Genomic DNA, 17115 nt, shown 5'->3' on the forward strand with positions numbered 1-17115 from the left:
GGTGGGCGTCCTGGAGGCTAGGATGATGGACGGGACGGCACAGGACAAGAAGCCTCCAGGACGTTGCACATTGCACACTGGGTTATGCAGCCCACAGAGGGAGACAGGGAGGTCCAGCTCACACAGGGAGGTGCAGGCAGTTCAGAAAGCCGAGGTGCTGCATCCCACACTGGGAGCCAGGGAGGTGCAGGCAGTTCAGGAAGCCGAGGTGCTGCATCCCACACTGGGAGCCAGGGAGGTGCAGGCAGTTCAGGAAGCCGAGGTGCTGCATCCCACACTGGGAGCCAGGGAGGTGCAGGCAGTTCAGGAAGCCGAGGTGCTGCATCCCACACTGGGAGCCAGGGAGGTGCAGGCAGTTCAGGAAGCCAATGCGATGCAGCCCGCACCAGGAGCTGGGGAGATGCAGCCCTAACCGGGAGCCTTGGGGGTGCAGCCCACTCCGGACCACAGAGGTGCTGGCTTAGCAGGAAACCAAGGAGGAGCCGGCCGAGCTGGAAGCCAACAACCACAGTGGCCACAATCCAAGAGAGTAGGAAAGGCAGACGGCCACTTTGGCCATGGGGGTATACCCCCCAAAAAAAATTATTGGGGAAGCTTAGGGGTGTGTGTTCAGGGAAGCATAGAAGTTCAAGGCAGAGTTCAGGGAAGAGTGGGGGCTCAAGGTAGACTTCAGGGTAGAGTGGGGGCTCTGGGCTGAGTGCAGGAGTGACACAATCATGCCAATAAAGTCCCTTAAATTGAATTGAAATTGAAAATTGACAGGGGCTGCTGGGCTGAGTTTCAGGAGAGACAAAGGGTGCTTTGTTGGAGGGGAATGAGCACGCACCTCACAGAGACTTGGAGTGTGAGCATGCATCTTATTGGGAATATTAGGGTGGCCCAGACGCATCCTAAGGCCAGTGCCATCACGGCCGACACAACTACCTCTAGCTCTGTGTAGAGTTTAGGGTAGGAGCTCTTACACGCGAGGAACACTAAACATCTTAACAATAATGTAGACTGGACAAAGGATTGGGGAAAACAGGGGAACTTAAATAGTGAAGCTGATGAGGGCAATGGATGGCATGTGAGGATAATTAAAGACTAGGAGCAGGTGCGGGAGAGTGAGGGATCCTGGGATTCAGAGTCCATAGGGCGATGATGGGAAAACTCTAAGGCAGTGCTTCCAAATCCTGGTCCTCGAGCATTCCCTCCTAAAAAGTTTTAGATGTCTCCTTATTTAAAACACCTGATTCAACTTATCCACCTCCTTCCAAAATGGTAAACATGTCTCCCTAACAAGCTGATGAGTTAAATCAGGTGTGTTAAATACGGAGACATCTAGGAGGGGGTGCTCGAGGACCAGGATTGGGAAGCACTGCCCTAAGGAAAAACAGGCAGGCGGACAGACTGGGATCCTGACAATGTCTACTTTATGATGTCCCCATGAGGAAACAAGCTTATAAATCAAACAAAAGGATGTTTCTTGAAAATGTGAAGTAGGAGACGGGATTCTGTGATGGTTGGGGTTAGGGAATGGGGTAGGTAAGGGGAATAGAATATACAGTTTGTATGGTATTAAATGCATTTCGTCTATGGAATGTCCCCACAAAACATGGAAACCAGAATGTGTGTGTTAATGTGCGTGTGTTTGTCTTAAGTTGTTATTTTGTAATATAAATTTTTTAATTATACAGTTAATTGAATCAAATGCCATTTTCATGTCAGTGGTTGCATAATTTTACATTTACACTTACATGTGTGCGTTTTGCATAACAGTGTAATAGACATCAGGGGAAAATATCAGAATTGACCGCCTTCATCAAACTAATTATACTGTGCAAGCATACACAAGGTTGACTGCCATGCATACAAATTACTAACACACACAGGCACTGAATTAATGTATGTCATTATAGAATGAGTTCTGTGACTATAAGCTGCAATCTGAGAACAAAATGCCCTAAAAATGTGTGGCCATGTTTTTTAGATGTAACTGCTATAGTACATTATATGCTTGGCTGGCTATCCGTATGTTTCAGCCTGCTACTGTAAGTGCATTAGCTCTTGAAATCCTCTTATACTGTAGGTGCATTTATGACCTCTAAGTGCAAAGTGTGTATATGCATGTACGGTAAGTCCACAAGAATGTAATGTTTGTTTATGTGTGGTGTTTGAGTTTAAAGCTTCCCTTATGCTTCCCCTTACTGCATGATGGCCTAAATATAACTATTGTTTAGATGAAATCTATGCTGATCAACACAGATATGATACATATGTTAATTTTTGGATTTCAGAGATGTGTACATACTGTACAAAAGTTCTATTTGAAAATGTTGCGAAAAAGGAAATGTATATTTAACCAATATAGAGTTTGACACACATATTCTTGCTTGTGGAAATGTATGTACTTTTTTTCAAATGTCTTGCTTATCAGTTGAACCAGAGGCCACAGAATGGTTGCGGCAGATATGAATGCAGATATCATGACAGATAAAGCTGAGAGGAGAATTAAACACAGCATGTTGTTGTGAGGGCATCCCTCTGGCTGTTCTCAAATTTCAAGTAACGCTGTGCGATGACACATACTGTACGCATAAAACACAGCATGTGTCTAACATCTCTGAATTATTGCTCTTATTATAAACATTTCATTGTGACCAAACCCCAATGCCTTCATGTTGTAATAAGTCACCCCACACGCATATGCTGAGCAGAGGAAGGGTTGGCTGCAAAAAGACTGCGGTGTGTATAATTAGCATGTTGGACTCAGTAAAACATGCTGCCTGCCGCTCTATCATATCAAGCATTGTGTGTGACTCACTCACACCGTATCCAATGTTGTGGTTGAGTCAGTTTCATAAGACCTTTTAAAGATACAGGACCTTTTTTACAATTATGCCATATTGAACTTAATAGCTTACTGTATTAATTGTTCAGTTGTTAAAGACTCAAATGTTTGAATGTGATTCTGGGTTTGGTTTTGGTGAGATAAGAAAAGGTTTTTATTGGTAGGATGTATGGTAGAGCGAGGCACAACCTAATGCATTTTAGGTTTGGTTCAATCATTCAAAAAACTTAGCATTAGATTATTTGTATTTTACAAAGCGGCACATGTATCTTTGCTGTAATTTCTGACTTAAAGAGGGTTTGTTGTAACACTCATTAGAAAATTTCCAAAAATATTGAATATGCATATGAATATTTTAGAAAGGGCTGCACAATGATGACCAAAAAACCCCTCAAGAGACCATCTTTTGGCAGTGAGAGAAAAAGACAGAAAGCACAAATCGCTCAATGCTGTGTAATTATGCTTAGTTAAAGGTGCCATAGAATGCATTGATACAATATGTTAAATTGTTCTCTGATATCTACATAGAAGGTATGTGACTTTATTAAGTGCAAAAATTATCCAGAGACAGTTTTACTTATCCATTTACAACCCTGGGATTTTTCTGTAGAATAAAATAATCTGTTATTACCTATTAGCTCTGCTCTGGGGTGCGTTTCCTAAAAGAATTGTTAGCCAACTACTGTTAAAAGTTTCGACGTTACTGACAAAGTTCAACGATTTGTTGTTTCCCGAAACCATAGTTCAAACGAACATTCGCAAGCTGCATCGCAAACTTGTGTGGTTTGAACGACAGCTCTAAACTATCACGAAAACTGAAACTATTAGTGAAAAAACATTTTCGTTAACTGAAATAAAATAAAAACGAAGGTTTCTAAAAAAAACTAAAACTAAACTATAACTATAATGTGGACCTGTAAAACTAACTAAAACTAACTAAAATTTAGGAAAACAAAACTTGCGTTTTCGTTTTTTTAAATGTTATTGGATCAGCAGTTGAACACGGACTCACTCATATTACCGGATCATAAGCAAATGAGCAGATGTTGCTGGATAATTAATGACCAATAGGTGGCAGTCTTTTAGAACTCGTGACCTGCACAGCAGCGTCACATGATGTGTATGATGCTGTCAGGGCACTGGATCCCTGCCCCCGAACAGTTCGGTTCAGAAAACATCATCTTGTTGCTAACGGCTAGTTTAGTAAGACAATTTGTTTTTGCTGGTAAACCATTACAATAACTGAAGAAGGCTTAATTATCTCAGTGTACTGTACACGGAAGCATTAAAACGTTAAATATGGGTGAAAACGCTGACGCCAACCGCTTGCTTGGCAGTGTTGGCTGACGCTTTTTGGTTGCCATGTTATACAGAACGTCCGCTTAACTATCTGAAACCATTATATGCCTTTGCGGATAATCAACAAATAATATTATATATTAATATTTAGTCAACAAATAAATATGTTAGTACAGCGATCTCTTCTGGTAAAGAAATGGACACTCATAGACAGAACATTAAACTTTGCATTGATTTTCAGTTGTTGTGCACAGACATAAGTTTGTACAAGTAAGATTTACTCTAAATTATCTGGGTTATTTTTAACCCAATGCTGGGAAAATATTAGACAGAACACATATGTTGGTTTATAAATAAACATATGCTGGGTTGTTTCAATGCAATGCTGGGTTGTTTTAACTCATGTTTAGGTTAACAACAACCCAGCATATGATTATTTATAACCAAACATGTATATTTATATATGTATATTATATTTACCCAAATAACACAACAAAATTTAGAGTGTTGGTTGGTGTGGTATTTGTCCCGGCTTTTGATTGAGAGTACTAAATAAACATAACTTTTTTTAAATCCTCTTATTCTCATCTTATTTTTAACATTTCCAGATTTGGCAAGGTGTATGTACACAACCATAATATTATGCTAAAGACTAAAACTATACTAAAACTAAATAATAACTAAAAGTAATGATTTTTGAAAAATAGAAACGAAATCAAAACTATTTATGCACCACTAAAAAGAACTAAAACTAAACTGAAATAAAATAACACATTACAAAACGAAATAAAAATAAAAACTAATATTTTTTTTAAACTATAATATCCCTGGGTACATTCTAGGGGTGGGCCGATACGATATTCAATTTGGATATTAGTCCGATATTGCAGAAAATGGCCAGACCGAATATTGTACAAGTCGGGGAGTACAATCCGATCCAAAACCAACACAGACCTTGTCATGGAAACTGGGGTTAAAGCGTGCTGAGCAACATGAATTTGCACCAAGTTGCACCTTAAATTCTCCAATCTTACATCTTAAATTTCCTTTAGAATTTTTGTGCTGACTAACTAAAAATGTTAGCCTGGGTGCCAGCTGATCTTAGCCCCGCCCACAACATTTTGAGGAAGGGAAGATCGGCCTGGGGTTTCTCTGTTGAGGAGCTTCTATGCTAGACCCAAAGCTGGTCAACCAATCAAATTGTCAAGGCTTTATACGATGATGGACAGATGATCAACAGTAACGTAATCAACCACGTCACCAAAGAGCGCATGTGTTTAATCTATTTACAACGAAATGGCTGCCGCTGTAGAATTCAGATGTGTGGATTCTGACATTGAGTCTGTTCTAAAAGATATCGACAGATCATTGATTTTAAAAGAGGAACAGAGAAATGCGAGCAAGGCATTTGTTGATCAAAAAGATGTTTTTGCCGTCCTTCCTACGGGATTCGGCAAAAGTTGGTCGCACTTACTGTATGGAGGAACAAGTTAAAGAAGCAACTGAAATGGGTATCACGGCGATGCAACTTGGCGTACACTACGAGATGGATATAATTAGCGGTCGTTGCCAGCTTCTTTTCGGAAGCCCGAAATCGTGGCTGCTGAATAAGTGGAGGGACATGCTAGGCTCCGATATTTTTCAAGCCAACGTAATGGGTATCGTCGTGGATGAAGTTCACCTAACGTACAAATGGTAAGAGATAGTCTTACTGTATGACTTAGTAAATACTTAATGTTGTGATATAAATGAAATTTTGTAAACATAGTAGGTGTTAATGTGCGTTCGCAAACTCAGACTTAGTATAATCACAATGTTAGTGTCATTGTAGCAAAATAACTAGCAGTTCGGTCAGGCTGCAAAAGACATCATTTCAACATACGTCACACACTCCGTTGCTCTGATTGGTCATAGGTCTATTCAATTGAGTGCAGAGGCATTTTTCGGTTGAGACACGCCTCATAATCATAGCCCAATGGAGCGGTATCAGACTCAAATTCTGACTAGAATTGAGTATGACAACATCAGGCTATAAAAATGTTACTACTAGTCTGTTTGAAACATTTTAATAAAAATGAAACAGCAGTATTGCACAATGTTTCATTGAGTCTTGAATTTGCACAGTCATTTGTTGCACAGTAAAACGTCTGAGTTCTGTTTAAGATTTTTACGGCTAACAAATGTGTCATTTGCAACTTAGTTGATTAAAAGGGCGATAGAGATGGTATTGGATCGGTATCGGTATCGACAGATACTCAAGGTTGTGGTATCGACATTGGTATCAGACATGAAAAAGTGGTATCGGCCCAGCCCTAGTACATTCTATATCCATCATTCTAAATATATACAAATTTTATTTTACGTCTTTAAGTTTGTAAACAGAATTAAAGTGCTTTGAAAACTGCACATGTGCGCAGGTTTATGAGCTTTAAGACCCTGGGGAATCCCTGGGAGGAGTGATGTAAGAGGGAACTTGCATCTGGTGCATTATACGTTATAGTAATCTGACATTAAATCGATTTGCACAGATTAATTGGTACTCCACGTCCCGTGTGACATCGTCAACTATGTTGTTAAACCAACATGGTTCAAACGACGAATGTGCGACAAAGTTACTATGCTTTTGGGAAACAGTCGTGACAAGCTAGTTAGTTTCTCCAACTATGCATCGTACTATGGTGGTTCCACAGCGAGTTACGTCGTTGTTCAGGAACGTACCTCTGATTGGTTGTTTCTCAGCGAGGCTCATGAGGCTATGTCAGTAGCTCACATTAAGGAAACAGACCTTATATGTTTGAGCCTGTATCAGACAAAATACAGATTTTGAGGAACAACCAATTGTTCAGAGATTGGACATGGATGTTCTTCTCAGTATGGACCTGCTAAACGTAACTGTAACATCAATAGTAGAAATTCTATCTAAACGGTAGCATAAAGCGCTAATTCAGCAGCCACAACTTTATTTTTAGAATTGTAACATCATTGTAATTAATTTAATGTGTTATTTAATGTTGGGGCGTACATCACGACTGTAACATCACAGTGTTATGTTGAGATTGGCCTGTTTTCCAGTGGTCTTGCATGCACAAGGTCTACATAAGAAGGAGGAAACAATTGTATTTGATGTCATTACCATGTATCAAAAACTCTTATTATTCATCTATGCCTAGGTAAATACAGTTTTACATTCAAAGGCACCTTTAAAGGGCTTCACACTTGGAATACAATTGGGTCAAATTTGGGTCGATTTCCCCCCTCAAACATTCCTAGGTTAAGTCCTGATGTGGTTGTACCGATTATTTTATCCAATTTTCCTGTGATGTGTGATGTGTTAAGAGTGATTGTTAGATCCGCTCCATTTGCAAATCATAAATATTCAACATGTTGAATATTTACAATCAGAAACCCTGTTGTGTGGGGGAACCATGAGGACAAATACACGCTGTAGATTGCCACGTGGCATGAAGTGATCAACAATCAGAATGCAAGCTGATGAAGACAAAAACATATGAACCGCAGTCATGCTGCAGCAGGCATTATGGAAATCATGTAAAAAGCACTCCACATAGAATTAATGCTATTTCTTCATGGCCATCATTTGCCTTTTTTACTGTGAAGTCATGTTTGACAGCGAGAGACTTTGCGAGATTTTCTGTGTACTCAGTCTAAGTGAAGGGAACTGTTTGTGTGTGAAGTGCTGTCATGATCACATAGCGTCACTCCACATACTATAGAAACAAAACTGTAAAATTTTTGATATTATTTTAGTCGTGTTTGTGGTCTGACCTGATAAGATCATCACCCGCTTACCCCCGCTACTGCACATACATCAAGTGAATATAATTAGGACATTTTTACAGTACAGTATGTTCTGTGTGTGCCTTACATGGAAATACTCTGTTTTATTGAATATTATTAGAGACGCAGTTTCTCTTTCTCTTTTTCTTCCTCTTTATGCATATAAATGTTCATCGGTTCAGCAGTGTTAATATTGATTGTTTCACTAATAAGGAGTGCATACTCTGGGGCAGGGTTCCCCAAATCTTACCCTGGAGGTCCGGAGCACTACAGAGTTTAGCTCCAACCCTAATCAAACTTACCCAACTGTGATTTTCAAGTGATCATGAAGACCTTGATTAGATTGCTCAGGTGTGTTTGATCAGGGTTGGAGCTAAACTTTGCAGTGCTCCGGCCCTCCAGGGTAAGATTTGGGGAACCCTGCTCTGGGGTGTAAGTTTTAGCTCAAAATACCCCACAGATAATTTATTATAGCATGTTAAAATTGCCACTTTGTAGGTGCAAGCAAAAATGTGCAGTTTTTGGGTGTGTCTTTTTTTAAATGCAAATGAGCTGATGAAACGCAAACACTGATTGCAATCAGGGACGTGCACAGGAATTTTTAGGGGCAGTTGCTCTGACCTAAATAAAGGGCACCCCCCCAAAAAAAAATTTTTTTTAACTCACGGCCTATATGAAGGACTGAGAATAACATGGTCTTTATTAAAATCAGCAAACATGTTTGCCTAATGCCTACTAAAAAAGTAGCCTAGGCTGCTTGTCTGCAAGCTGTAGCTAGCTGCTATCTGTCTGATTATTTAGGCTTAAACGTGGCAAACTCAGCCTAGATTCATGAAGATTTTAACAGAGGTGGAAAGAGTAGCCAAAAACTTTACTCAAGTAAAAGTACAAGTAACTAAATAAATAATTACTCAAGTAGAATTAAAAAGTATGCAATGAAAATAATACTCAAGTAGCGAGTTTTTACTAGTTACTCATGAAAAAATAAATCTAGATATACACGCGCAAACACACACACACACACACACACACACACACACACACACACACACACACACACACACACACACACAATACAGTGCCCTCCATAAGTATCAGAACTGTAAAGACAAGATTTTTCTGTTTGCTATGGAGACCAGAAATTGGTAAGATAAATATCAGTATGTCAGAAGTTTAGAATGTCACATTTTATTAACCTTTGTTTATGTTTCAACACATACATGCTTTAACAACAAAGAACAACAGCATTAAATGCTGACTTATGTGTGTTGTACACAAATGCACATAAGTAAATCAAACTGATCCTACACATTTTATGCTTTTCATGTGTAAACAATCAGGACACAGCTCAGTGACCATTAAAAAAAAAGAATGTGACAGATTCTGTACTTTTGTCTCATGTTCATCTTTTAATGTTTAGACATTTCTTGACTCCACAACAAACAGAGGAATACTTATGAAGGGTACAGTATGTGTAAAACTGCAACGTACACAAACAGTACAGAAAAAAGAATACAAACACAGAATAGACAAGCATTTCAAATTAACAAATTAACTCTAGTCTCAATGTTGATGTAGCTTATAGCTGAAATATCAGACAAGTAAACTGACAACAGTTTTGCATATGTATAAAGTTAGAAATCTCCTATGGTCTGAGGACATTGACAGTTTACACTTACATAAAACTGATTTTAGACAAAACTCATGTTTTCTTACGTTGTCATGTCACGTCACGTGTGTTTTGTGAGAATCACTTACATCATATACAGTACAGTATACAGCGAATCAGACGTCAATCATCGATGGATTTTCTTCAATCTGTGCTACAATGCTTCTGGATGTTGCTCGCGTTTAACTGTGTCTGATGACGAACAGGTCGCGTGTATGTAATGGCGGGTACATGTGTGAAGTTTTGCTTTTAGTTAAAAGATTGGTAAATTCATTTCCACGTCACCCAACACTGGTTATATTCTGCTTGCTTATAGGTTACGAGTAAAACAGCTTCGAACGATTCCGTTTTTGCAGCGATCTGAACAATTCATTCAAACTGATTCGCGAACCAATTTAAAACGTTTGGCCCATTCGCTTTGTAAAGAATCGACTCAAAAGACTCGTTTATTTGCAAAACTTTGTAAGGAATCGACTCAAACGAGTCATTAATTCGCGAATACGCCAGAAACACAAGATAGCAATTTAAAAATAAAATACAAATTTCGTAATTAATTAAAATACAGTAACGAAGGATCGCTGCATAGTGTAAATAAAGTAAAAGTACAATTTATTTTTTTCCACCTCGGAAGGGCAACTTGAGTCGAGAAGGGCATATGGGCAGTTGCCCGGGCAACCTGAGCAACCCCCCTGTGCACGTCCCTGATTGCAATGATGGTGGTTTGTTGAAATTGAACTCAATTGTGCTGTCAAAGTGTCAATTTTTTTCTATCTCTCTCCTTTTCTCTGCACTAAATGACAATGCTGTGGCCGTGGTTGTGGTTGGGGCAGTATTATTGTAATTTGCCTGGCTACCAATGTCACAAACCATCCGAAATCTGAACGACCTAATTTTTTACATGCTTTTACCTAAACTAAGTTACTGGATTGTTCTTTTTCACAATTTCTAGGTTGATAGAAGCACCGGGGACCCAATTATAGCACTTAAACATGGAAAAAGTCAGATTTTCACTTTAACTTAGGTTTAGATGTTGACTGTTTCATTTGAAGTCACCATCATCGTGATCAGTGTTTGAATTTTATCAGCTCATGTGCATTTTAAAGGACACACCCAAAAACGACAATTTTTTTTCTCACACCTACAAAGTGACAATTTAAACATGCTATAAAAAATTATCTGTGGGGTATTTTGGGCTAAAAACTTTACATATGCACTTTGGGGACACCAAATACTTATTTTACATCTTTAAGAAAAACTCATAAAATGAACCCTTTAACACTTTTTTGAGTCAAAGAAACTCTGGGATTGTGTTAAATATTTAAAACTGTACTGTGTTAAACTAGGATTAGCTAAATTTTTAAACCTAACTCTGAGCAGTTATTATAACACTATTGTGATTCCAAGATGAAACTCTGGCCTAATGTTGAACATTTTACTAACTTGAAAGTGTACATTTAAGTCTGATAAGTGTGTAGCACATATAATCTTATATAAAGAGTTATATAAAGCTATATAAAGAGATAATTTATCACTGGACTTTGTGCTGTGCACCTGTAATACCCTCATATGTCGATTTGTAAAGTTTTATTATATTTGTGAAGATATTTTTAAAAAATGTGGTCTACAAAAGTATGGTCAAATCTGTACACACACAAACCCACAGGGACATACATTCAAAATGTCACATAGTTGATGCCACCCCTACAACTTGTGCCCTTTGACCTTTTAATAAATGCCCATCAAAAGGGCATTCAAAGCAGCTTTTCTGACATTTAGCTGTATGTGTGCCTGTATTTGTGTCTGTTTGTGGTCACTAGGAGGTAGGCTACTTTACCATAGCACACATCATGTGAACTGAGATTTTAGAAAATTTGTGGGGGTTTTTAAATGATCATTGTCATACTCAATTGTAGTCAGAATTTGAGTCTGATACCGCTCCATTGAGCTATGATTATGAGGCATGTCTCAAAAAATGCCTCTGCACTCAATTGGATAGACCTATGACCAATCAGAGCAACGTAGTGTGTGACGTATGTTGAAATGATGTCTTTTGTTAGGCTAATTGTAAAGCGCACTGGATGGCCATAGGTCTGTTAAAGCAACACTATGTAGTTTCCATGTAAAAATGACTTACAGCTCTCCCATGTGGTTGAAAAGAGCAACAGTGCCTGGTATCAGACACTCTTCTGCAGGCAGGGGGAGGGGCGGGGCTGTGTTTCCTACCCTCCACCACCACTTTCAGAGTGTGCTTGTAGCAGCTAGGAGGCTGCTCAGGTTGCAGCAACAGTAGAATTTTTCCAGTTAAAAGTTGTTCTATCACTGAAATAATTTTAGACACATTATTTAAAGGTAAAAAAACTACATAGTGTTGCTTTAAAAGCGCTATATAAATGCAGTCCATTTTTACAATTTGTACGTTAGGTGAACTTCATCCACGATGATACCCATTACGTTTGCTTGAAAAATATCGGAGCCTATGTCCCTCCACTTATTCAGCAGCCATGATTCTGGGGTTCCGAAAAGAAGCTGGCAATGGCCGCTAATTATATCCATCTTGTCGTGCACGCCGAGTTGCATCGCCGTGATACCCATTTCAGTTGCTTCTTTAACTTGGTCCTCCATAAGTGCGACCAACTTTTGCCGAATCCCGTAGGAAGGACGGCAAAAACATCTTTTTGATCAACAAATGCCTTGCTCGCATTTCTCTGTTCCTCTTTTAAAATCAATGATCTGTCGATATCTTTTAGAACAGACTCAATGTCAGAATCCACACATCTGAATTCTACAGCGGCAGCAATTTCGTTGTAAATAGATTCAACACACGCGCTCTTTAGTGACGTGGTTGTTTACGTTACTGTTGATCATCTGTCCATCGTCGTATAAAGCCCGCCCTGACAATTTGATTGGTCGACCAGCTTTGGGTCTAGCAGAGTAGCTCCTCAACGGAGAAACCCCAGACCGATCTTCCCGTCCTCAAAATGTTGTGGGCGGGGCTAAGATCGGCAGGCACCCAGGCTAAATGATCATAGTAAAGTAAAGCTTTGTTGCAGTGATTCATTTCCTTTCTCTTCTTTTCATCCCCAAAAAGCCTCTTATTTTATTTTCATGGTAATTTTTTGGTTTTGTGTCATAGCTCCATTGTACTAAAACTGTTCTGTGTTTTACAATTCATCCAAAGCACTTTTCCGCAGTGTAGGCTGATTTAAATTATGGAAATGTTTCCTTTCCTTTTGTTTTGTTTTTATGATTCACATGCTTTGCTTTCTCCATTTATTTCCCCCTACATATCCTTTTCTCATATCTCTCTCTCTCTCTCTCTCTCTCTCTCTCTCTCTCTCTCTCTCTCTCTCTCTCTCTCTCTCTCTCTCTCTCTCTCTCTCTCTCTCTCTCTCTCTCTCTCTCTCTCTCTCTCTCTCTCTCTCTCTCTCTCTCTCTCTCTCTCTCTCTCTAGTCATTTGTCTGAGACATGAGAATGCATACAGAGGCTCTCTGTAAAGATCTACTATATATCCCTAGACACAATGCCTATCGTTCTGTCTGTATTTCTCTTTCTCTCTCTCTCTCTATTTCTCCCTCTCTGTTGAGTTTGGTAGACTGTCCTGTCATTATCCTACTGTCATTATCTTCATGACATTTATCAAATCACCTTCAGTGAATCTAGCATTACAGAATGTCATAAAAAATGCTGCACTGTGTATTTTACATGCACGTATTTTACACATTGTGCCTCTCTTCACTTGAAGTAGGATGCTGGGATTTGTGTGAGTGTGTGAATCCATTAGAAGGAATGTTGTATATCACAGGCATGTGCTATTGGGAAATGTCAGGTCTCAAGGGTTTTAAACCCCCAGTACTTATTAAAACAATAAGAAATGCTTCCTTAAAACCCCCAAAGAGCACCTGTTCTGAAATCTTTTTTTTTACTTTAACTTATGGCTGTTTGTTCATGTAAACAAAGTCTGCAAAGGTTTCCAAAGCAAATGTGGTGCAGAAAACACTTTTCCTATTAAGTGCCTTGTTTATATCCCTATCATTATTTCAATGGAATACCTATGGGACAATACATGTATCACATTTACGTAAATGGATCTTTTTTTCACTGCTGTGAACTTCCAAAGTTAAACTAATTATAAAACAGTGGTTAACATTTATTTTAAAATAATTGGACCTCATTGATATAATCACAACCTCTATTTGAACCGCGAATGGTGTGTGCTCAGATGGTGCATGACCTTGTATTACAGCTGTATCACAGCTTTTCAAAATGCTTAATAGTGTGTGTATTGTGAAAGGAAGTTTCTTGAATGTTCTGTCTGGACTTCTGGCTTTCCAAGATCAAGGCATACCATCTGCCACACACACATGCAACTACTGTATCATAATCTCACACACATATAGTCTCACTAGCTGCAGTGAAGCTGCAGTCTGTTTTTAGCAGTTTGGCCTGGCAGAGACAGAGAAACAGGAAGAAAGAGAGACTGAGAAAGAAAAAAAGATAGAAAGAGAAAGACCAACAGGTGGAAAATGTGGTAGAAAAATGTGAGGAGGAAAACAAGGTGACTAAAGAAAAAGGAAATGGGAGAGGCTCTGTGTTCTGTTGCTTAGCAACCAACGATGTTCAGTCTGGGGGGATGTTGCTGTTTTACTGCAAAGACGAGATTACATCATGTCAGGTGCAAGTGAGTGTCCCCCCACATACACAGACTTCACTAAGACAACTTCTCTTAAATTACATGGTGACTTCTAAAACAGACATGCAGGTGTCAGATCAAGTGATCAGTGCCACTAGGGCTAGCAGATCGTCACACAGGACTTGCATGTCTGTGATTTCATGTAAATTTCTTTGCCATAAACAAAAAATTCTCTGTGTGTATCTATATGTTCTTTAACACATTGGTTTATGAACCACATCGTTTTTTATATTTGCTGTACTGTAATATTTCATTCTGATTATGCAGAGAAGTCTCATGTTGTATCTGTGCTGCTTCTTAGCTCATTTCCAGTGATGCAGATGGGGCCATACAGAGAGCTGGAAGATTCAGGGTGGAAAATGGTTCAGTAGATGAGGTGAGATATCATCTGCATACGAGGGACACATTTTGAAAGTGTTAAATATGGTAAAACACATGTTTTGTGTGAAATGTGTCTGTGTGTAAGAGGGACCGAGTACATTGTGGGCTGTAATAGATATTATTGCAAATTGTACTGTGAAAATTGCTAGGCTTGTCTCAAAAGAGAGATACAGCAAGGTTTTGAACTCGTTCAAATGCGTAACACTGATTGGGTTTGGGTTGAAGTCAGTGCAGCAGTGGTGCAGGCACAGGGTCATAAAATGTATTATAATGCATGCGAATGGAACGAGGGAGGAAAGAAAGATGGAACACAAATGAAAAGAAGGTGGAGGAAGACGAATAAAAAGAGAGAAAACAAATTAATTCAGTTTCTAACAGTGAATAACCAACCAAAACTGCCTTTTTGTGTATTTGTGAGCATGTCTGGAGGTGTTCATTGAAACGCATACATCAGCAGAAACAACAGTATAAGCCAAGTGATTCAGTCAGTGCCCAATGTTCTCGTTCTACTTTCCTCCCTCCATCCACTTATCCTTTCATCTCTATCAGCAGACTGTAGCTATGACAACCCCCAGTGTTTTACCCCACCAAAACCGACCTCTGATTGGTTGTTAATGATTTAGGTTGTGCTGTCGCCATAGAGATTAAGTGTCCCGGAGCATATGAGAGGCTGTTGTTATTGATTTTCTTGGGATGTTTACATTTTGCCAGCTTAAGAAGAATATTATTGAATTTTTGCCGGGATGTGATGGTATTGACTATTGGGTGACTACAGGACAGAGGCATGTTTGTAACCCTGCAACAAAACCTCTCAGAAACCTTCATATGGAGTATTTGTGGCATTTGCAAATTTGTATTTTAATGGACAAGTTCGGTATTTTACACTTAAAGCCCTGTTTTCAGATTGTTTATGATGAAATAGAATGGTTTTGACTGAAATTTCGACATATGATGCTGGCTCGAGAGTTTTCGGGTGTTTCTTGTATCACCTCCCAGTATAATGGCTTTATAGGTGCACAGGAACAATCCTTCCTAAAATGCATTAAACTTTCATTAACAAAGACGTGAAACTCACCGAGTGGTCAGGGGTGTTCACTGATATGCTCACACAAAAATCGCTGCAAAAGACGCATTCCAACAGGTTTTATCGTACTTTTTGTCCAACTCCATTGACTTGTATTAGATGTGCTGTGAGGTGCGGTATTACTCCGCGCCGGGAACCTTGTTTGTATTCTTGCAATTGGCAAAGGTGGATTATCGCCACCAACTGGGCTGGAGTGTCTTTTATTCAAGCTCTCAGCGGAAGAATGTAGGGGTGTGACTCGTTTGGAAAAATAGGTCCACAAGTTTACAACGAATGCTAAAACACCTGTTGGAATGCGTCTTTTGCAGCGATTTTTGTGTGAGCATATCGGTGAACACCCCTGACCACTCGGTGAGTTTCACGTCTTTGTAAACGAAAGTTTAATGCATTTAAGGAAGGATTGTTCCAGTGCACCTATACACCCATTGCAGAGGTGGGAGGTGAAACAACAAACACCCGAAAATTCTCGGGGCAGCCGCATATGTCGATATTTCAGTCAAAACCATTCCATTTCATCATAAACAATCTGAAAACAGGGCTTTAAAGGAATAGTCTACTCATGTTCAATATTAAACTATGTTATTACCTTAACTAAGAAGAGTTGATACAACCCTCTATCATCTGTGTGCCTGAAAAATCCGCTCCCCTTCTCCCTCTCATAATGGGAGAGGGAGAGTGTTACTTCGCCGAGTCGAATTACTCCCAAAAGTGCTATTCCGCCATACAATATAGTTACCCTTTTAAATCCGCTCAGAAAAGCGCTACGTTTTATTTTGTGCCACCAAACTTGCTCGTATAAATACTCGTCTTAAATAGGAAAAACGTTGATGTGTTTGGTCACTTCTAACTTTATCTCTGTTTGATACCATTGAATGAATGGGGCTAAGCTAAATGCTATTGAAGTGTCGCAGCGCGCCCCAGCGCTTACGTGCACACACACAGATGATAGAGGTATGTATCAACTCTTCTTAGTTAAGGTAATAACATAGTTTAATATTGAAAATGAGTAGACTATTCCTTTAAGTGTAAAATACCGAACTTGTCCTTTAAGTTATTTGTGATGTAAAGTTCTTGGTGGACATTTTACTTCAGACCTCTGACTACACACCTGGAACATGGAGGAGGACTGACGTTCATCTGGAGAACCCAGAGTACCACACCAGATGGTACTTCAAGTACTTCCTGGGAAAAGGTAAGGTTAAACATCACACATAAGCTCTGACACTAGAATGTTCAAATTCTCCTGCATAGGCACATTCACATTCTCATGAATGACCCGTGGAGGTGAAAATTTGCCCTGTGTTGGATAGCACATCCAGTCATTAGTTTTGTTGGCTGCAGCATGAGTTGCATTATATTTTTT

General features: G+C 39.3%; 1 protein-coding gene across 4 annotated transcripts in view; it reads left to right on the forward strand.

The window, feature by feature from the left end:
• garnl3 (GTPase activating Rap/RanGAP domain like 3) overlaps positions 1-17115 on the forward strand; it is a 79963-nt gene that overhangs the window by 28051 nt on the left and 34797 nt on the right. For all 4 annotated transcript variants that reach the window (XM_065267013.2, XM_065267015.2, XM_065267014.2 and 1 more), the window contains exons 3-4: positions 14589-14663; positions 16845-16944. In XM_065267013.2, coding sequence (XP_065123085.1) covers positions 14589-14663; positions 16845-16944 — 175 coding nt within the window. The remainder of the gene's footprint in view (positions 1-14588; positions 14664-16844; positions 16945-17115) is intronic.

Source organism: Paramisgurnus dabryanus, chromosome 5 (genome assembly GCF_030506205.2).
Source record: "Paramisgurnus dabryanus chromosome 5, PD_genome_1.1, whole genome shotgun sequence".
NCBI classification, from domain to species: Eukaryota; Metazoa; Chordata; class Actinopteri; order Cypriniformes; family Cobitidae; genus Paramisgurnus; species Paramisgurnus dabryanus.